Source organism: Toxorhynchites rutilus, chromosome 1 (genome assembly GCF_029784135.1).
Source record: "Toxorhynchites rutilus septentrionalis strain SRP chromosome 1, ASM2978413v1, whole genome shotgun sequence".
NCBI classification, from domain to species: Eukaryota; Metazoa; Arthropoda; class Insecta; order Diptera; family Culicidae; genus Toxorhynchites; species Toxorhynchites rutilus.
The window spans coordinates 6725287-6747239 of NC_073744.1; the positions used below are offsets into that span (position 1 = coordinate 6725287).

Below are 21953 nucleotides of genomic sequence, written 5' to 3' on the forward strand. Positions count from 1 at the left end.
CAATTCGTTATTCCAAAACAATTTTCTATCTTGTCGCATTTTTTTCGCAATTTTAAATCTCTCAAAACAAAATATAGATAATATACAATAGATCAAAGAACGAAAAGCAGGAAAAATTGACAAATAATTGGGGGTAAATGATAAAGCAAATGTAATCATGGATTTTTATTAACCATATCAGAAACATTATTCAAAAACACATTCCTTTTTTAATTTCTCTTTCAAATTTTGATGAAAATTCACTGAATAGTTAATATAAGAGTAATAATAATATTTGAATAAACTTATGTAATTATGAACATGTTTATATAAACCTTCCCATCTTATTATTCTTCATTAAAGACCTTGCGTCAAGACAGCTACACTGAGAAGAAAATTTAGTATATATGACGAATTTTTTGGTAAATATTACCAATTCGCTAGTCATTTTCTACCCTACTAATCATTGGTACATCCTACGAAAAAAAATTGGTAGACATAAATGTCAAACAAAACTACGGTTTGTAAGTCCAGTGTTGGCTCAATTTTGGCTTCAGTAATGGCTGATTTGTTGGCCCTCCACTGGTTTAATATAATTGAGTAATATAATTTTTATTTCAAAAATTTTTATTCATTTTTTTTTTATCTGTATTATAGTGACTTTCAACTCATTTGGCTGGTTCGTCACTTTTACTTCCATTTTTGGAAGAATGTCGTGAGTGAGAATTGAACTCGTGACCTTTAGCGTGAGAGGCATGAATGTTACCACTACGCCAGATCGCCTCCCTTTTATTCTTATTCTATTCTTATTTTTATAAAGTATTGAAAAGCTTTTCGTGCAGGCTTTCAGCGAGCGAGTTGGGTATCACAGTACATAAAAGTGTGCTTTTTCGGACACTTGCGAAATTTTGCTGGATCGAAAATTGCATGAACTCGTTCTCATCTTCGAATATTATTTGACGCCGGAAATCGGCACCACGTCGTACGTACTCGAACGGGACATCGAAACAGTAACCCTCGATGATGCATCTCGTACGCTCTTCGCTTTCTTTGATGGGGCTCACGCTGGTCACGGGTGTCTCTTATTCGAATACGTTGCCAAATATGATAACCGCGTTCAACACATGAAACAGCGTTATTTCTACAAAATAGAACGAATTGCGTAACACAGTGGCACATATTTTAAAAATAATTGAGCATTTACCTATTTTTACTGGAAACCCCAATGGAAGCTGCATAGTGAAAAAATCTCTGAGTTTAGTCACATGCGGATTGATCATTGTGGATCAAAATTGGATCTCCACTCAGCCACATGCCGAGCCGGAAGTCAGCAGCACCTGCTCGTCGTTTTAATCTTGTGACAGCGGAACATCAAATCTGCCAGAAGAAAACCCTTGTTATTAATAATATTCCGAACATCTTTCACATATCTATCTACGAAATTTATCTAAAATAGCCAAGGTTCGTAGCGCTGTCGACCGGTTTCGAAACCGGCACCAAATCGTCTTCATTATTGCCACTATTGGCCGCCTTCACCAATGGATCTTTACCTTTGTCTACTTCCTTCCGTTGGCGGATTGTTTGATTGCCGATCGAATGCTCCAACCGCGCTTCTAATGATTGCCTCCGCGCTGACAATACGATCAGAATTGAAGATGTTACCGCTTGCTGTGACGCTCCAAGTTCGAGCGGAGGCAGCATGTACCGATCCAGCAACGAAGCGCCTTGAGGCAAATTTACCACGCAAACTGACGCTCTCCATCATCCTCAGACGCGGATTTTCTGTTGTTGAGCTCCGTGAAGTCGTGATTTGTGGAAGAAATTGTGTAGCAAATAGGACACATATCGCTCCGATCCTTCGATGGAAGTATTAGTGGACTTCTGTCGGTGATAGTGATGGTAATGGTTTTCGCTGTGTTCCGTCGCCAAGTACTGCTGTAGAATTAATGTTGTGACGCTGTTTAAAAGTTTGGAAATTTCGTCGTAGCATATCGTTCATCAGCTAGTGGAGTTTTTGCTGCAGACAGTATATTATTCGAATAACACCGACAATCTGCGCTGTTGCTGCTGCTTCTCATCCGTGTTGGTAGTCTTTCTAGCTGTTGATTGTTCAGTGTGAAACGGTTGTTTTTGGTTTCCTCGCTGCTGACGGTACGATTGGTCCAACTGATATCCATCATTTCCTGGAACAACGAATCCATCCAGAGGCGGTCCATTGCTGCTGTTGGTTGCGATCTGCGGATAATAGAACAAGGGGAAAAATCAAACAATAATCGGACCATCAATCAATTGTGCACGGCGACATCCGCCGTTTTTGGTCTCTGATGTTTAGTTTATTTAAACGCTTACCGCTGCATGAAACTTTTGCTATGGATTCTACGATTTTAGGCTGAAAAAGGAAAATATTTAGGTAAAATGAATCATAATAAAAACCGAATGTTTACCTCCAAATCGCTTCGCTTCCATTAGAGAAATGGCGGTTGCGCACACACACAGTTGTTAGAATTGAAAATACTCAAGGTTGCACATGCTATGAAGTAAAATGCACGAATCATTGGTAGGGATGTACATTGCATCTGACATCAGTTTTACAAAACTTTGGTAATATTTACAAAAAATGTGTACATTTTACAAATGTTTCGACTACTAAAGATTTGGTAGCTGCATTTACTAAACTTTTTCTTCAGTGTAGAAATTGATACACGCTCAAATCAAGTATGCCTGAAAAAAAATTATTCGTCATGTTAACAAGGATTGAAAATGTGGACGCTTTTTAGCCAGTAAATTGTATGGAGTTCCACTGCTGTGGAAACACGGTAAAACTAATTTACGCAAGTGGATTTTTTTATGTCATACCCTAAAGGTACCCATTATTTTTATTATTTTACAATTATTTTTTTTGTTTTTCTAAAAAATAAACAAACGATACTGAAATGCAGTGTAGTAAAACCATTTACCTGTGGTTTATTTCAATTGAATGTTCTATACCGCTAGAAAAATTCTGTATATATTTTCTTACCAGGATCCATAGTGTTCGCGAGCGAATTAATTAAAAGCAATATTCCCCACCTATTGTGATGATTTTCGCTAACGAAGAGGGAAAACAATTAAAACTAAATTTTCATTAGCCAAAACCCACGGGTTTTAATTATCCACTTTCATTGTATTTTCACATCCTTTTTTTTTTGTTTGCTTTCGTTGCAGCAACAATCGAAGCATCGACACCGCCGGGAGCCCGACGGGGATGGCCGCGAGGGTGGAGGTGGTGGTCCCTCGCTTGCCGGAACCGGTGGGGCCGATGATGGTGGTGGTGGTGGTGAATTGGAGAATTTCATTGCACTAGCACCGGACGAAGCGGATATTTATAACTTCTCCAACAACCTGATGAACGCGGTGAATGATATTGGTGGCGACGGGGGCGCTGGTGGTGAAGAAGACGATGGCGACGCCAACGCGGGACTCCTGGATCCGTCCGAGAATGCAAATCAAGTGAATCCGTTTAATGAATTTCTTAATCCCCGCCAGCACCATCAGCAGCAGCAGCAGCAGCTGAGGGAAGAAACAAGTTCAGACAAGCAGCAGCAGCAGTTGGAGGATCCGTGGGGTTTGCGGTTCGATGAACAGCTGCCAGCTCCAGAGGAGCAGCAGCGGCTGCAACAGCAGGAAGTACAAGATTCTGAAGATGACAATGAGGTGGAAAAGAGTAAATATTTGCTGAGTGGCACGAAGCTCAAACCATTGAACCGTAGCCAACAGGCAACTCCGCTAATGGCTAGCAGTGTTGATTTCCTCAACTCCATCGACGGTGGCTACTTGCTGTCGAACGGGATTATCGATGAGAAGGGCAGAACATTAATGGATGGTGAGTTTCATTTTCGACCTCGGGACAGTGTATTGAAAGATTCTTTTTTTTTTTTTGTGTGTGTTTCCGTTATAGATAACAATCCATCCACATTGAAACCAGAGAACAGTGGCGGAATCGGGGAAGAGGAACAAATCAGCGATGATGACATTTTCGAGCAGATGCAGAAGAAAGCTAAATCCTACCGGTTGAAGTTGTACAAGAAGCACAAAAATTTCAATCACCATCACCATCATCGCGGTGGGTACTACAATCCGCTGTATCAACATCATCACCACCAGTATTACCGCCAGAAAATGCTGGAGAGAGAACGCGAGCGTTGGAAGCAGATTCATGACCAACAGCTGAAAGCGGATTACCAGGGTAAGATACGATATTTCGATAGTTCAAATAAGCTGGAAACTAAGGACGACATAAAGGCACATCTCGACGGATATAGCAGCCGCGAGCAGTGGCCCCATTTCGATAGGATTGTGAATTCCCTGAACAAAGAACAGCAGCAGGACAACGTTCCGCCATACATAAAGAAGTACAATCGTAGAAATAAACAGCTGATTGACTTGTTGGAGGGAACAATAGCTCCCCTGTCGGAATACAGTCAGCGTCATCACGAGAGAAAATACCATCGCAGAAAAAATCCACACTGGATGGAGGAGGATCTGTTCGAGGAGCAGCGTCCCAATCAGAACAATCTCGGTATGCAGCGAAATTATATCCAAGAAACGATCCAATCTTCTACCACACACTCGAACTCACTCCCCGGCGAAGGCATACATGTTATTTACGAGAAAAAACATACCGTTGATGACCACGACTATGGTCATCCAACAACCAGCATCGACCCGAATCATCCGTACAAGTTGTCGTCCCGCGCCGGTCAGTTTGTGTACCACAGAGTGGCGTCCCCACAGCCAGTTGGGGTTGGCTATGGCCGATTAAAACGCCAGCGGCTTCCATTCGTTGCGATCACCGATCGCCGTCTAGGATCTCCACCGAAGCGTCGTCCGAACAGTAGCAACAGCAGCAACTCCTCTGGCAGTAGTGGCAATCTCGGCAGCAGCAGCAACAACAACCTACTGAATCACCAACCGATGCCTTAAGCACAAAACACATCGCAGACTTCAAAAAACCAACCACAAACTGAAATTCTATGCGACCCTGGCTTCCGACGGGAGCCTATCCCCCGGTCATGCAGGGTCGCGCGAACAAGGCAGCTGCTCTTTCTAGATAAGTCTCTAGAAAATAACCCTTTTTTTCGTTTGTTTCAAATGCTAACGCCACTTCGATTGCGAGTAATTAATAATGATTAACCTATTGCCCTGTTGCGGACGCTGTCACTTGAATGGTCACACAAAGCAACTCTTCAGCCACTGTACAGTTTTTCAGTCTAAAGCTGAAGATAACGACAATAATAAGATATCAGATGGGGATCGATAACGAGCGAATACTGCTCCAACCACAAGAGGTTAAAAATAAACCCATATTCTTCGGTGCATATATCGGGAGGCACATGTGTATGAGGAAAAATATAATAAAGAGACAACAGATCTCGTTCTGTGCTTACGCTATTAATAAATGTCAATCAGCTCAAGTGCGCACTTACAAAACACACACAAACACACATGCACACTTACATGCACAAGTATATTCACAAAAGCTTATCGGAAAATGAAGCTGTTATCCGAGAGGCGTAGAACGAGAACACAATGAAATAGAATCACCTCGATTTCAAGACTTTTGCCATCGGAAGACACAGAGCCGATACTCGAGCGATTGCATCCTTGCTGCGTGCCTCGATTTCTCGATCCAACACAGCGTTCTTCAGCGCGGCAGTAATCCGGTATTGTATCGGATTTCCTTCCCCCGTCGTTTGTACCTCCGCACAGACACACACACACACACAGATGGCACCACTTCAATTCCACCACCATCGTCAGCAACCACAGTCAATCGCAAAATTGAGTGTACACACATCTTGTTGGTTCGGTATTTTTGAGTTTTTCGGGGCCTAAAAAATAAATAATTTCAAACGACTTATATTCATCGCATAGTCGATCCTTCTTACTCTCATGTAGTGATAAGAAAAAAAATGAAATGGTCACATTTTTTTTAAGAACTCGAACAGAAAACCTTCAATTCATACGCGGCAAAATTGAGTGTACAGTTCAAGTATTTAAATTTTAATCAATTCTAAATTTGGTATGGCCCTTTTTGGTGCCCAGCACTGCCTGAAAGCGATGTGGCATCAATTCGGCGAGATTTCTGATCACTGTAAACGGAATGCTCTCCCAGATCTCCCAAATCACCTCTTCGAGTTCCCTGGATTTACGTTTCTTCACACGGTTCTTGATTTCCTACCATAGATAGTCAATAGTATTCCAGTCCGAAGATTGCGATAGTGTTTGAGTTGAATGGGACACGATGAGATCAATGTGTTTCGGGTCATAATCCTGTTGAAAGTAGTAATCACAGGGAAGACCCAATTTCTGCACGAAAGACTGCAGGTTACGTTTCAGCATGTTCAATTAAGTCTTGACTTGTCCATCGCCGAATCGATAAACTTCATGGTTCCAGTTCCAGCAACCGCCATTGTAACATACATCAACCGGCTACCGCCGCCGTGTTTTACCGCGATAATCAAATGCTGAATCTGGAGCACCGATCTGCCTCGGTGGACGATAGCGCTTCAGATGTTTGTTTCTTAGTAGACCAAACCACAGTCTGCCCGTGAAGCTTGATCACCAATCCGGATACAGACCTTCTGTCGTTGGGGTCGTTACCCCAATCCGCGTCAGCGAATACCATGAGAGGCTCCGCTTTCGATCGTCGATACATCAATTGTTGATCCGCCGTGCCCCGAAGATTACGCAAGATCTTCTTCAAGTGCGTTCAATTTTCTTCCGTCGCGCAACACTGGAATCCGGCAATGTAATTTATTGCCGCGCAGATGTCTGGTCTGGATGTCACGGTAAGGTACATCAGACACCCAATCAATTCACGGTACGGCTTGTCCGTGAAATGCTTCTGATCGCTTCCCTTCTCGAGTCGCAGATGGGGATCCATTGACACTGGTGATGGTTTGTAGCTACCCATGCTAAATCGCTCGGGTACAGCTTCAATGTATGCCTTTTGCCCAATGGTCATCAGTCCCGCCTTACGATCACGCTGGATGTTCAACGCCATAAAGCTCCGAACTTGCTGCAGGTCCTTCATTTCGAATTCAACTGATGACTTCTTCTTCAAACTCGGAATCGCTTTGAGTGAGTTGCTCGCAATTAGTACGTCGTCTACGTAGATCAGAAGTAGAAACAGTAGTCGTATTCACTTCGCTGGAATCCCAGTTTATCGATGAAATGATGAATTCGAAGGTTCCAGTTTCGGGACGATTGCTTCAGGCCATAGATAGCTTTGCTCAACCGGCATACTCGATTACTCCCCGCCTCAAAACCAAGTGGGGAACACATGTAGACCTCTTCTTCTAATGCTCCATTTAAAAATGCGATCTTCACATCCATCTGATGAACGTACCAACCTTCGTGACTCGCAAGCGCCAGCAGATTCCTCACCGTCCACATTTTGGCTACCGATGAATACGTGTCGATAAAGTCAAACCCTTGGTGCTGCGAGAACCCACGAGCCACCAGCCTGGCTTCGTACTTATCGATCGTGCTGACGACCTTCTTTCCACTAGGCGGCTCCACCAAAGTCTAAGTATCGTCCCGGCGCAACGATTCCAGCTCTGCTTGGATAGCCTCCTTCCACATTTGCCAATCTGGCCGTTTCTTCAACTCGTTGACGTCAAAGGGAATTCCATTTACAAAATCTTCCTCACATCACGCAGAAACCGACATGTCGAAATAACTATGCCATTTGGGAGGCATTACGGCTCTAACTTTCGTCCAAAATCAGCCACTGGTCCTCGTCCTTGGTTTTGATCATGTAGACCACTGCCACGTGTGTGAAATCGTCCGTAAATATCACGAAATATGTACTTCCATCCCACGCAACGGGTAAAACAAGTGCGCACACGTCATTGTGGATGATCTCCAACGGTTTACTTGCTCGTTTCTCCGGATGCCGCCGAAATGATTCTCTAGTCGGCGAATGCGCGATTCACACAGAAACTTCGCACCTGCAGCTTTCACACGATCTACAGCTAAACTTTCGACCATATTCCTGTTAAAGAGTTTCAGAAGATTGTCGTTTGCTAAATAGCCGAACCTGTGATGCCACAACTCCAATTCAAGGTTGATCTTGCCAGTCACTAACGCCTTCGCTTCAGAATGACACCGCTCGCACTCGAAATCCATCGCATACAGCCTTCCAGATTGATTACCGGTCGTCACAATCTCCTCATCCGCTCCACAGTCACGCATTCGTTGAAGAAACCCACCCTCTTCCCTTTAGCTTCCAACCGCCGGAGCGATAGCAAATTCAGCGACAACTCGGGTATAAACAAAACGTCGTCCGTGTTGATCTGGATTCTTCCTTCACCGACCAGTGCATAAACCACAATGTAATCCTGGTATCTGGCAAACAGATTGATTACGCTTTTGGCGGTCTAAATCACCACCGGTTTTACTAGCTTCTGTAGACTTGGACATGTGCTCCGAAGCACCACTGTCCTGGTACCATTTGGATACTACCCTGAATCCTTTCAAAGACGTTGTGGAGGACATCCCAAGTCTTCTTCGGTGAGTTCTTATCCTTCACGTACTTCAAATGACTTTCAGTGATCGTCTGGATTAACATTGAGCTACATTTATTATACTGCTTGACGCGAGCTTCCTCCTGGACCTTCTTTGCAGCTTTCACTTCTGCCGAATCCGAGCCCGGAACATTCCAGAAAAGTACGCTCTTACCCGAAAGCTCCAATTGTTAAAGGTTCTGTCGTCAAACGGTCTGATGCGTAGCGCTTTCACTTCCTCCTCCATTCCGCCGGATTCCTCGCAACCGCTCACAGAATCAGCATCAACCCAATTCGAATGCAGCGGACCTCGAAATTGTCACGCAAAATTAATAGCACTTTCCGATAAATTTGACCGTTTTTGCTGGGCCCATAACCTCTTAACAGAATAAAATGGTAAACTGATTTATTGACATTTCCAAGATACAAGGTGTGTTGAATGCAAGGTGTGCAACATGGGTCAACAAAAGAGTAGATGAATGTTTTAAAATTAACCCTCAACAGTCTGCGCTGACAGGTCAATTTAGGAATTGTTCGAGGGTTCATTAGCAAAGTTCGCACAATTGCGGGATATTTCCATGGTTCCTTCGTATTTCTGTAACTAATACATAGCGGGAAACGGGAAAACACCGCGAAGGCATGCCAGGCACTTTATTTCAAACAATCTACATCGCTCGGCAGTCAAAGTTACCCTGATATAGGTATTCATTTCACATCAGTATAAAATTAAAACAGTGTAGCCAGAACTTAAGAAATACAATTATCTTACAGTTTCCACTTGTGTATGATTTTCTTCACTGTAGAGTGGTTTGACATCATACACTGACGAGAAAAAGTACGCTAATTCGCAGAGATCTTACATGTGTATGTGCGTGTGTGTGTGTGTGTGTATATAATATACATCAAAATATGGAATGTATTCAAAATATTTTGCATCTAATAAATAGAGAGTATCGTCAGTGTACACATACTACACTCAATTTCGCGATTGACTGTATGTGTATATAAAACGGGGGGAAGAGGAGCACAATTTCAATAGAAAGCTGTCAATTTGAGTACAATGCAATAAAAAATGGAAGGCAGTGGGGCGCGAGTACAATCTCAAGTGACAGTCTCACACAAAAGGACATCACATTCATCCATGACGCCTAGCCGGTAGTGAGATGAGAAAATGAAGAAAATAATGTTGAACTAAAACCAATTGAAGAATCACGAACCCCACATAATGGAATGATTGCATTTGGGTTCGTGCACCGCGAGAGTCAAGTTTGAGTTGGCAAAAAGTGACTGTCAAAGAAAGATCTTTGGCAGTTATTCCAAAAAAAAATTAGCATAGGATAAACACGATGACAATATATATTTATTAATTAAACATAATAAAAATTTACATAGTCATAATAACATGTCTTACAATGCGTTACATTTGGGAGTAAGAAAAAAATCTTGTATTTACTAACATATCAGATGGGCCCCTCGACAGAATCAAGCAGAATCAAAATGGTTCCCCCAGAAGGGGGGGTCGACCCTATAACTCTTTCGGGTAAATGTTTATATCAGCCCAACCAGCTCTAAAACACAAAAACAAGCAAATAGAAGGCAGATATCGGTTTTAAACGACAGAAAACAATGAACACTTTTTTGTATGTACGCATAACGAAACGCTGACGCTATAAATGCTCCACCATCCTCACTAGACTTCCAACCAACGGAAGATGCACACGTTAGAATCGATTTGCACTGACAGAAACACCTACAAACATACTCATGTATACTCACAATAATTGTCAACGCGTTCTCCATCTGTTAATAGTGCACAACATAATGGAACGCGCCATTGGCGAACAATAAGATGACCCGCGCTATGGAGACGTTTGAGTAAATGAAGCCTACTACGACTACGACTGCCATCATTTGAATTCTGTCAAACTTTTGACGTCCGGTTCGTTCGCTGATTGACAGCCGAACGCGCGGAAATTTCACTTCCTTTGATTGCCGTTTTTGTGTGTATGTAATTTTATTGTTTACTCTAAATATAATGATAACAAAGTGGCGCGCAGAAGTCAGATAAACACGACAATAAGCTAAAGGAACCATGATTTTTCTAGCGATTTTATATGAGGCTTTGGGAAGCGATATACTGACAGTTTGGACGCTGCACTTCGGGCCACAGTTGCCGTAGCTATTGCTCTTTTTTTCTCAATTCTGAAATCAAACGAATCAAAACGAAAAGAGAAGGTACGTTAAAACCATATAAGCAATACCTTTGACAATACCATTCGATGAGGGTCAAAACACACCACACAAAAAAGATGCATTAGGGAACCCCTCGAGATAACAAACAATAACAACAACAACAAAAAAAACAAACAGTGAACAGCTAAAGTGACGAAATAAAGAATAATAAGTGATACTTTCTAGAAATTTGTAAAGAAACGGTTGAATTTGGTTTTTCTGATCGAGTGGATCATTTCATTGCGTTTATTCGGTAAAGTTTTTCGAATTCAAAATGGTGGTTCGATGTAAATGCACGCCGGTTTTTTGGCTAACCTTGACACGACACGACAAATGCACTTCCAGCCAGCAGTAAGCGAAAAAAAAAAGTTAAATAATCGATGCACACCTTGGAAGAAAGTTATAGTCAATTTTCTGTGTATAAATGACACAATTGCACGTCTACCAATACACAAAATGAACAAGTGAATCAATCGAACGAAACACATTCACCCAGGCAAACATAGACGGGGGAGGAGGGTACCTTTTAATGTAAACAATTATTAAGCTATGTTAGTTTATAGAGAAGCAGTATAAACAGTAGCTATTTATTAATGAATTAAGGAAATCATTCAGCCGATTCTGGCAGCATACTTATACATACGTGCACACTCAAACAGAAATAAGGAAAAAACAGATTTACGCCCACAAACACTCACACGAACAATACAAACTGTATAGATATGTCACTTATTAAAATCACAGCCGCTGGGCTGTGTCACTGATCCGAAATTTATTGCATGGACAACATTCAAAAACACACACACGCACGCCCCGAAATGAGACGAGACATTTTTTACACTTTTACTCTTGCCCAGTTTCCGGGGCCTGTCGGCACATACACACACACATTCCTACAGAGAAATGAGACAGGGAATGCTAGAGTTGTTCCCGACTCCAAGCTTGATCTCCTCGGGGAACTCTCGAGCTGGAGCCGGGAACCGTATTCGCAAATAATTTCGTCAACAGCTCTAAGTTAATGCTTAGATTGGAAATCAGAATAATTATGTTCCAATTGGTTATGTTTGTGAGACGATAAACGATGTGATGAAAAAAAAACACATACAAAAAGAAGGTCAAATAAGTAAATCTACTCATGTTATACAATTCTGTATCAGGATCACATCTTGAAAAAAAATATACCAAATAATAAACAGCAAGTCAAATGATTGTCGGAGATGTTTTAATTTAGGTAGCTGCTGCCGTGATTTACGTCAAATATAATTGAATGGATACATACTTTTTTCATAAGCTGGTAGAATAAAACAATGTATTTAGTTTTAAAGAAAATTAAAACGGAAAACGGAAAGGGAAAGCATCCGACTGTCTTCACCCGTCTCTATTCCATACGGATGATAGCGGTGGAGCGGTGTAAGCGGAGAAGAGTAGTGAATAAAACAATAATTACATTTAATGATACAACTAATACAACAAAGATAAAAACAAACAATGAGAAGAAAAATAAGAAAGTAAAAAAAACAAAATGCTGACAAATGTAGACAATTAGAAAAGCAAAAAAAAAGAAACACTCAACTAGTGAACAGACAGCAAAAACAAGTGTATGAATTGTTATATTTTTCAAATAAAATAACATGAAACCAAATAAAAATTCGTTCATTCATTTTATTTTGTTGTGACTATTTTGACTAAATGTCAAACTGCCGAAAATAAACTTCCTAGCATGAACATGAGAGACTCGAAATTCTTCGGTTTTTACATCGCTGTTAATAAATATCCACAAAAAAATCATCAATAAATAAGTCCTTGCAGAAGTTCTTTCCCTCAATAGAACGTTGAAGAGGCCATATCGAAGTCGGAAATTTTTGGCGATTTTTGTCATACTGTAACTTCGTGAAAAATTAACGTATATCGATAGGATGCACATCATTCTGAAGCTACTACTTTCAGATATTAGAATGTTTTACTTACATATTTTTATTTTGGTGCAGTGGACAACAATACCGAGAAGAAATAAAAAAAATGTTTTTTTCCGTTTTTTCAAAGATTTTGTGGGGGGTCTTCGTAGCCTAATTGGTTGCGTGCGAACGATCATGAGCTCATAGCTCAAGGCCCTCAACTACCTCCACGCAACAATCGCGTGTTTGCGTGTAGACCGTTAATCGTTGAACGTTGAGCTTTATTTTGTAAGGCGCCCAAATTCTAAATTTCCAATCATACGATGTTAAATGGCCCAGCAGAAGTTTAATATGCCCATGAGTTGTTTCTCTCAGAGACTATAAAGCTCAGAGAAACAACTTGTATGAATGAGGATTCCATCAATATTATAATCTAAGGAACTGGAGTTCCCTAGATGCTTGCTATGAAGGCAAGACTTTTCGCTCGTCCTCTCTCGAGCGCTTCGTGATTAATCTAGGGAACTTATTTCCCTAGATGTCGGCAATTGAGGCCTGAGAATCACGGTTTAAATTTATTAAAGCCAGGGATCTATTTCCCTGGACTTGGTTGGTCTCTTATGGGCTAAGCCCCTTTGCGTGAACAAATCCCGGCTAGGGCAGCCACAAAACTTCAACCTCTTCCGGCTCCAGTGCGGTCCGGTGAAGCGAAGCAAATGGTCTGCTTTTCGGATTGGGATTTGTTCCTTTTGGTTATACCTTTTATAGCGTGGCGCCTGGTTGCCAACGCTTGGGTGTATCCGGATACTGATGCGTGACGCCTGGTTGTCAACGCTTGGTGGATTTTCGGATCACGAATTGAACTTTGAACTACGAACTTTGATTTTGAACTAACGAATTAGACTTCTGATTTGAACTGTTTGATTTGAACTGTTTGATTTGAACTGTGAAATTGAACTGTTTGATTTGAACTGTGAAATTGAACCTTTCGGTTTGAACTGTGAAATTGAACTGACTTCCTAGGCCAGAATCCCCAGTATATATACCCAAGAATTCATTCCTAGGCGTTAAAACTATAAAGGAGAGAAGAGATCTCTCTTTCCTTCTCAGACAACCGAGCCCATATCGATTGTCTGCCTGCTATTTCCCTACATGTTATTACTACCCGCTTATCTCTGCGGACCTTTGTCGCTCTCGCTAGAGGGGTACAATTTAGAAAGTTTATTACTCATCGTCGGCTTAAAATGTTATTTTTGTTTATAGCCCTTCGTATATTCGATAATGGGCGAGGCCAGGCTTATTACCAGCAATAATCTTTCGCCTGGTGCCTTGTTGTCTTTGTGTATTCCAGGCGCCTTATCTGTCTATGCTGCCTGCTCACGGTCTCAAATGAACACGTGATTTCCTATCTTGTATGCCTGCGCTACACTATGAGTAATACGATCTATTCAGAGGATCGTGCGGGTCACAGATTTGTTTATTTATTTGTCCCTACTTTCTGGTGCGTCATGCACCGCTTGTCTGAAGCTATACAAAAGGAAAAGAAAAATAAGAAAGGGATGAATCACATGGCCGTATCTGGTGATTCATTGGGCTATAAATTTTCTATGCGCTCGTTTGCACTTCAATAACATTATTTTGTTTATTGGCCGGCCTTGCTATCTAAATTGGGTCCGTAACATTCCGGCCCTGATAAATCTACTTGTTCGATTTATAAAATTCCTGAACGGACCCTATGCTACCTGTGTTACTTATATCTCTATTTGTTTACATGTTTTCGGAGCATCATTTATTTTACATTCATCCTTATATTCTAACAGAGTTTAAAAACACTTTTAAATTTCAATTCTTCGGCACGTTGCCTGGTTCCAAAGGATGTCCTCTTCAATGCTTGGTCCATGGATCATACATCTTAGCTCTGACGCGAGCTTACATCAGTTGGCTGCATCTTTCGGATATTGGTGCTCTGGTAGCGAGCACTGACGTCTTCTTCCTGATTAGTTGATGGCTGGATCATTTCCCTTGATAATGTCCAGTACTGCAATTTTAACTGCCGGTCGTTTCAGGACACCTTTCGCGGTTTGGATCTTTGCTTGGCGAACTTGCCCGTCGCTCGCCACAAACGTTTCGATGACTCGTCCTTTAAGCCATTTTCCTGGTGGTGCGTCGTCGTCCGTGATTAAGACGATGTCGTTGACTTTGATCGGTTCTACTTTCTGCGTATTTTTATTACGCTTTAACAGAGTTGGTAAGTACTCCTTCTTCCATCGGTTCCAAAACAACTTGGAATAATGTTGAATGCGTCTCCATTGCGCTGTGTCATACTGACTGGTCGTTGGTGCATACGGTGGGGCATACTCTCCTGCTCTTCCTATTAACGCGTGGAATGGCGTCAACACTTCATCGTCGATGCAGGAGACTGGTATGTGTGTCAACGGTCGAGAGTTGACTAAAAATTCCGCTTGGATGAATGCAGCTTGCAACGTTGCTGCTGATGGCTTGCTCCTACCCCAAACTTTCAGGATCTCTGCTAGTGCTACTTTGACGTTTCTTATTAATCTCTCCCAAGCGCCTCCAAAATGTGGTGCTGAAGGTGGGTTGAATCTCCACTGGATTTCCATTTTTGCTGCTTCATTTTTGCCCATCTTCTCGTTGATTTCATTGACTAGCGACTTTAACTCTCGCTCTGCTCCAACGAAGTTCGTTCCGTTGTCGCTGTAGATACTGGTGACCTTTCCTCTTCGGTTCTGGAAGTTCCTTAACACGACCATGAACGCATCAGTACTGAGATTTTCTGCCATCTCAATATGTACTGCTCTTGTTGAGAGACAGGTGAATATGACGCCCCATCTCTTCTCGAGCGATCTCTTTACCGCTACTTCGAAAGGTCCGAAGTAATCTACTCCGCAGTTTGTAAATGGAGGTATATGCGCTTCTGTGCGGAAATGTGGTAAATCTGCCATCATCGGCTCTACCGGAGTTGCACGTCGTATTTTGCACCTATTGCAATTCTTCTTGACGTTTGCTAATACTGTTCTTATATGCAGTATCCAATACTTCTGCCGTAATGCTGCTATGACGGTGTTTTCGCCGTGGTGGAAATATCTTTCGTGTGTTGCTTTCACGATCAAATATGTATATGGATGCTTTTGTGGGAGCAATATTGGCGTTCTTGTAGTCCATGGTACTGACATGGCTTTCTTCAAACGTCCTCCACTTCTCATTACCCCTGCCTCGTCTAGGAAGGGTGCGTAACTGACCAATGGTCCTGACGATATTGTTCCGCCATTGAATAAAGTTTCCATCTCTGTTGGAAATGCTTCCCATTGCATCTTTCTATAGAGCACGTTCTCAGCTCTTTGGTAGTCCTTGTACTCAATGTCTGGAATATATCCACGACGTAATCTTTCCTTTGTCCTGTTTAATACACAAAGGTTCTTCACCAATTTCCACCAATCTGAGTATTCCTTGTACTTATCGATGAAACTAAGTTTGCTTAGTTCTTCGTGAACTAGCACTGTTTCTCTCAACTCTTCGTCTGTTTCCTTCTCTTCAATGGAAGGCCATGACGATTCTGAGAGCTTTAGGAAATCAGGTCCCTCAAACCATTGTGATTTTCCTAGCTTTTCCTTTGTGCCTTCATCGGCTGGATTTTCATCTGTTGGCACCCATCGCCATTCATTTTTCCTGTTATCTTCCAGGATTTCACCTACTCGATGCATCACAAATACGCTTCTTCGTTTTGGACTCTTGATCCATGACAATACGGTCTGTGAATCACTCCAAAATGTTTTGCTGACGATTTTCAACCTCGTTTCATCTATTATCGTTTTGGTTAATCGGCTTCCTAACACGGCCGCTTGTAGCTCTAGGCGTGGTATGCTCAATGGTTTGACTGGTGCTACTCTAGACTTTGCTGATAGAAGTCTTACGTGTGGTGTGTTTCCAGATATACTTCTTACGTACACACATGCACAAAATGCTTTCTCAGAAGCATCTACAAAGGTGTGTAGTTCTACTTCACCTGTTCTTTCTTCGAGGATGTATCTTGGTATCGTTACGCTATCAGCAGATTCAATAATTTCTAACCAGTGTTGCCAGTCTGACTGCAACTTCTCGGGAATTTCGTCATCCCAATCTATATTTTCTATGTGCAGCCTTTGCATGAGGATTCTTCCATGCACAGTTATATTTGAGATGAGTCCAAGTGGATCGTAGACACTCATCACGAAAGCTAGTACCTCTCTCTTTGTTGGTAAACGTAGCATTTGTGTAACATCACTTCCTAGCTTGTCTAATTTGATTTGATAGCCGAGTGTGTCAGACGTGGTGTTCCAATATACACCAAGTACCTTTTCTGTCATTGAATTCTTTTCTTCGAACATTTTGATTCCGGAAATTTGTACACGTTCCGAGGGTAAACTTTGCAGAAGTTCTCTGCTGTTTGACACAAAGTTTCTGATGTGGAAACCCGCGTGATCGTGAATTTTCATAACATGTAGTACTATCTCTGCTGCCTTATCAAGCTCTTCGAAACTATCCAAATAATCGTCGACGTAGTGTTGCTTGATGATTGCTTCAGTCGCCACTGGACAATATTTTCTGAATTTTTCTGCGTTGTGGTTTTTAACCGCTTGTGCACATGACGGTGAACAGGTTGATCCGAATGTCATCACCTGCATTACGTATACATCAGGTTTCTTACTGCTATCACAATCTCTCCATAAGAATCTCTGAGCGTGTTGATCTTCAGCTCGGATTCGTACTTGGTGGAACATCTCTTTGATGTCTCCACATACAGCAATTGCTCCTTCTCGGAATCTTACTAAAACACCGAACAATGACGTAGTAGCATCCGGCCCTGATAACAGTTCCGTGTTGAACGATACACCTTGTGTCTTTGCCGCCGCATCGAAAACCAACCTTGGTTTAGGTGGCAACTTATTTTTGTTGTGCACAATAAAGTGTGGAAGATAATACACTCTTGATATCGGCTTCATAATTTCTTCCTCTGACAGTTTGCGGATGTAGCCTTTCTTCTCGTAATCCGCAAATGTTTCTATTGCCCATTTTTTCAACTCTGGGTCTTTTTTTAACGTTCTCTCACTCGTTGTCAGCCTCTTTGCTGCATTGTTGTAGCTATTTGGAAATTTCGTTTCCTCATCTTTCCATAGAAGTCCAACTTCGTATCTACCATCCTTGTATTTCATAGTACTTCTTAGAATTTGTTCAGCCTTTTCTTCTTCAGCTGATTTTGGTAGATTCTTGACTACCTTAACGCCGAAGTCTTCGGTGGAGAAATATTTCTGCAAAGCCTTGTTCATTTCATCTTCTTGCTGAATGACCATGATGTGTCCGCCTTGCACATTGGACGATATGTTGCCGAACATGAACCATCCAAGTTTGGTTCGTAGCGCTGTGGGCTCGTTCGGTTTTCTCATTCGCCTTTCGAATGGAATTAACAAGTGACTGTGACTCAGTCCAATTAATATCGTCGGGCGTATACTGCTGTAACTGCTCAACGGCAGATTCTTGAGGTATGGATACCTTTTCTCCATCACCTCCTTGTTGAAGCTTTGCTCTGGGAGTTGGAGATTCTTTATCGTTCTCACTCCTTTCATGACGTATTCTTTTTCATTGTTGCCGTTGATTCGTACCTGAACTCTACGGCTGTTTTGTTCGTTTCTCGTGACGTTCTGCGTCCACTTTAGCATTAACGGATCAATTCTTCCGTTGAGCCCTAACTTGTTCGCAATCTCCTCGTCTATTAGAGAGAGTGATGACCCCGCATCCAAGAAAGCGAACGTGTTGATGATTTTGTCATTATTTTTCAACGTCACAGGAACTATTTGGTAGAATACGTTGGATTTTGTTAGTTGTTGGTGATTGTGTATCTCACCATCTGCTTGTGTATCTGGACTATGCTGTCCTTCCGACTGATTTGAATCACTTGATTCTCTCTCATGAGATTTATGAATTAATGGATGATGTTTGAACTTACATCCATTAATTCCACATTGTTTTGCTCTTTTGCAGTCTCGCATCATATGGTTTGTAAATGCGAGACAGCTCAAGCATACCTTTGCCTTAAAGGCTAATTCATTTCGCTTTTCAGGCTTCATAGCCTTAAATCTGGTGCATTCGAGGAGTTTGTGGTTTCCCCGACATGCTTCACAATTGCGTTTTATTATTGTCGATCTATTTTCCTGATGCGTATTTACGTTAAATCGACGCTCAGGCCTCGTGTCTCGCGGCTGCGATCTGTTAATTTCTCGCGGCTGCGGTCTGCTTGTTTCTCGCGGCTGCGGCCTGCTGGTGCCATTCAGCAGTCTATTGGTTCTCGAATGAGGCTTCAGCCACTCATTGAGATCAGCTAAAGTCTTTGCCCCGTCGTACATTTCTTCAGTCCACTTCACCTGTAGACCGTAGGGCATTTTCCTTATGATCTCTTCCACCAATCGGTGGTCAATCAGGAATTCTTCTCTATCCATAAGAGAAACATTACAGACGAGATTATCCAGTGCTTCGGATATCTCGGTAATCAAATTCCGACTCTCCCTTTTGATATTGGTGAGTTCGGCTAGTAGTTCTTTATAGACTAGTTCGGGTCTTCCGAAATTATCTTCTAGTCTATCAATTATTTGGTCCATATTATTTGGATCCATCATTAACTGTCGGACGCTCCTCTCTGCGTTCCCGTACAGCACTGTTTGCAGGCGATTCAAATTTTCAAGCCTGTTAAATTGACCTTGTTTTGTGGTCTCATCAAAGGCCTTTTTAAATTTCGGCCATTCTCTGGCCGCACCTCCATATTTTGGCAAGCTCATGAGTGCTTGTCGCTTTAGGTAGACAGTCCATTCTGGCTCTGCCTCCTGATTTTGACCTTCGATGCTGTCATTATTGTGTGCTGAACTTGTACCTGGTTCAGCTTCGAATCTCGTTGTCCTCATGGACTTTACCAGAGCCTCCATTGCTGCTCTGTTCTCTTGCAAAATTTCTTGCAAGCTGTCTCCGGAAACTGATTGTCTGACTTTGACTTTCAGTTCCATCATTTCCCTTTCTGTGCTCATGCACTTAGGGCATACCCACCTTTCATCTTTCTTGGGTAGGTATGTGAGTCCCACACATGAAATGTGGAACCACCGATCGCATTCATCGCATGCGACCATGTCCTCTTTCTTGTCTTTGTCCGTACACAGACGGCAGTGCCCATTAGGGTTGGCTTTATATGCGTATGTAGCCATTTTAATTAACGTGATTCCTTCTTGAATACACGTGAGTTCAATTCAGATCTTTTTTGAGTGCTTAAATTTTCAAGTCTTATCTCTTTCTTATAAACGTGATTCCCTTTTGAATGCACGTGTGTTCAAATCAATTTCTATGAGTGCTTGAGTTCCAAGTCTTATCTCCTCTTACAACGTGATTCCCGTTTGAATACACGTGAGTTCAATTTCACTCTCTGGCGCGAGAGTTCAAATTTCAATTCTTGACTTCTTAGTCTTTTCAAAAAGGCGTGATTCTGAGCCTCCCGATTTACTCCTCTTGCGCGAGGGATCGTGGTTCTTTTCTTGGCGAAGGTGTGAGTTTTAAATCTCCTCTCTGGAGCCACCAAAATATAATCTAAGGAACTGGAGTTCCCTAGATGCTTGCTATGAAGGCAAGACTTTTCGCTCGTCCTCTCTCGAGCGCTTCGTGATTAATCTAGGGAACTTATTTCCCTAGATGTCGGCAATTGAGGCCTGAGAATCACGGTTTAAATTTATTAAAGCCAGGGATCTATTTCCCTGGACTTGGTTGGTCTCTTATGGGCTAAGCCCCTTTGCGTGAACAAATCCCGGCTAGGGCAGCCACAAAACTTCAACCTCTTCCGGCTCCAGTGCGGTCCGGTGAAGCGAAGCAAATGGTCTGCTTTTCGGATTGGGATTTGTTCCTTTTGGTTATACCTTTTATAGCGTGGCGCCTGGTTGCCAACGCTTGGGTGTATCCGGATACTGATGCGTGACGCCTGGTTGTCAACGCTTGGTGGATTTTCGGATCACGAATTGAACTTTGAACTACGAACTTTGATTTTGAACTAACGAATTAGACTTCTGATTTGAACTGTTTGATTTGAACTGTTTGATTTGAACTGTGAAATTGAACTGTTTGATTTGAACTGTGAAATTGAACCTTTCGGTTTGAACTGTGAAATTGAACTGACTTCCTAGGCCAGAATCCCCAGTATATATACCCAAGAATTCATTCCTAGGCGTTAAAACTATAAAGGAGAGAAGAGATCTCTCTTTCCTTCTCAGACAACCGAGCCCATATCGATTGTCTGCCTGCTATTTCCCTACATGTTATTACTACCCGCTTATCTCTGCGGACCTTTGTCGCTCTCGCTAGAGGGGTACAATTTAGAAAGTTTATTACTCATCGTCGGCTTAAAATGTTATTTTTGTTTATAGCCCTTCGTATATTCGATAATGGGCGAGGCCAGGCTTATTACCAGCAATAATCTTTCGCCTGGTGCCTTGTTGTCTTTGTGTATTCCAGGCGCCTTATCTGTCTATGCTGCCTGCTCACGGTCTCAAATGAACACGTGATTTCCTATCTTGTATGCCTGCGCTACACTATGAGTAATACGATCTATTCAGAGGATCGTGCGGGTCACAGATTTGTTTATTTATTTGTCCCTACTTTCTGGTGCGTCATGCACCGCTTGTCTGAAGCTATACAAAAGGAAAAGAAAAATAAGAAAGGGATGAATCACATGGCCGTATCTGGTGATTCATTGGGCTATAAATTTTCTATGCGCTCGTTTGCACTTCAATAACATTATTTTGTTTATTGGCCGGCCTTGCTATCTAAATTGGGTCCGTAACAAATATATTCCTTTCATGCCCACCAGCGAAGAGAAGAAACCGTTCCTCCGGTGAGCGTGTTCTCCCAGTATTGGTGCATTAATTCTCCAGTCCGCACTCTTGTTTTCCTACATTCCCTGAGAACATAATATAGATGCCAGATGTGAAGACATGTTTTCGTTTTCAAGACATTTAATTTTGTGAAAACATACTGAGGTCATTTCAAAGTATGTGAAAACAATTGTTTGTGTGATTTATCTAACATGATTTAGAAATATCGTGATGGTTTGCTCATTTTTGTTCATTATGATTACATTTGAAGGGACACATCCCATTCACCCGAATTCCATTCACCCGAAACACGTTTACCCGAAGCACATTTACCCGTATGTGACGCATACCCGAATGACATTCACCCGAATGTAACAAATACCCGAATGCAACGTTTACCCGAATGG

The 21953-nt window shown here is 42.0% G+C and overlaps 2 protein-coding genes across 3 annotated transcripts in view; one reads left to right on the forward strand and one right to left on the reverse strand.

Annotated features, from left to right (window-relative positions):
* The window catches only part of LOC129778396 (uncharacterized), a 274313-nt gene extending 262374 nt beyond the window's left edge, over positions 1-11939 (forward strand). The window contains exons 3-4 of the mRNA XM_055785278.1: positions 3184-3841; positions 3917-11939. Of these exons, the coding sequence (XP_055641253.1) occupies positions 3184-3841; positions 3917-4941 (1683 nt within the window). The 3' untranslated portion in view covers positions 4942-11939. The remainder of the gene's footprint in view (positions 1-3183; positions 3842-3916) is intronic.
* On the reverse strand, positions 251-21510 carry LOC129778373 (uncharacterized). 2 transcript variants are annotated; one of them, XM_055785245.1, is made up of 6 exons: positions 13412-21510; positions 2424-2700; positions 2329-2368; positions 1530-2214; positions 1184-1356; positions 251-1120 (listed from the first exon to the last, which is right to left on the reverse strand). In XM_055785245.1, the coding sequence occupies exon 1, from the start codon at positions 19894-19896 to the stop codon at positions 14650-14652; it is 5247 nt and encodes a 1748-aa protein (XP_055641220.1). In that variant the 5' UTR covers positions 19897-21510; the 3' UTR covers positions 251-1120; positions 1184-1356; positions 1530-2214; positions 2329-2368; positions 2424-2700; positions 13412-14649. The 2 variants fall into 2 exon arrangements, with proteins under 2 accessions (XP_055641220.1, XP_055641227.1); XM_055785252.1 differs by lacking the exon at positions 2329-2368.
* Positions 21511-21953: the final 443 nt, after the last annotated feature.

Excerpts from the sequence above, each read along its gene's own strand:
- LOC129778373 (XM_055785252.1), bottom strand. The coding sequence starts at position 19,896 with ATGGCTACATACGCATATAAAGCCAACCCTAATGGGCACTGCCGTCTG.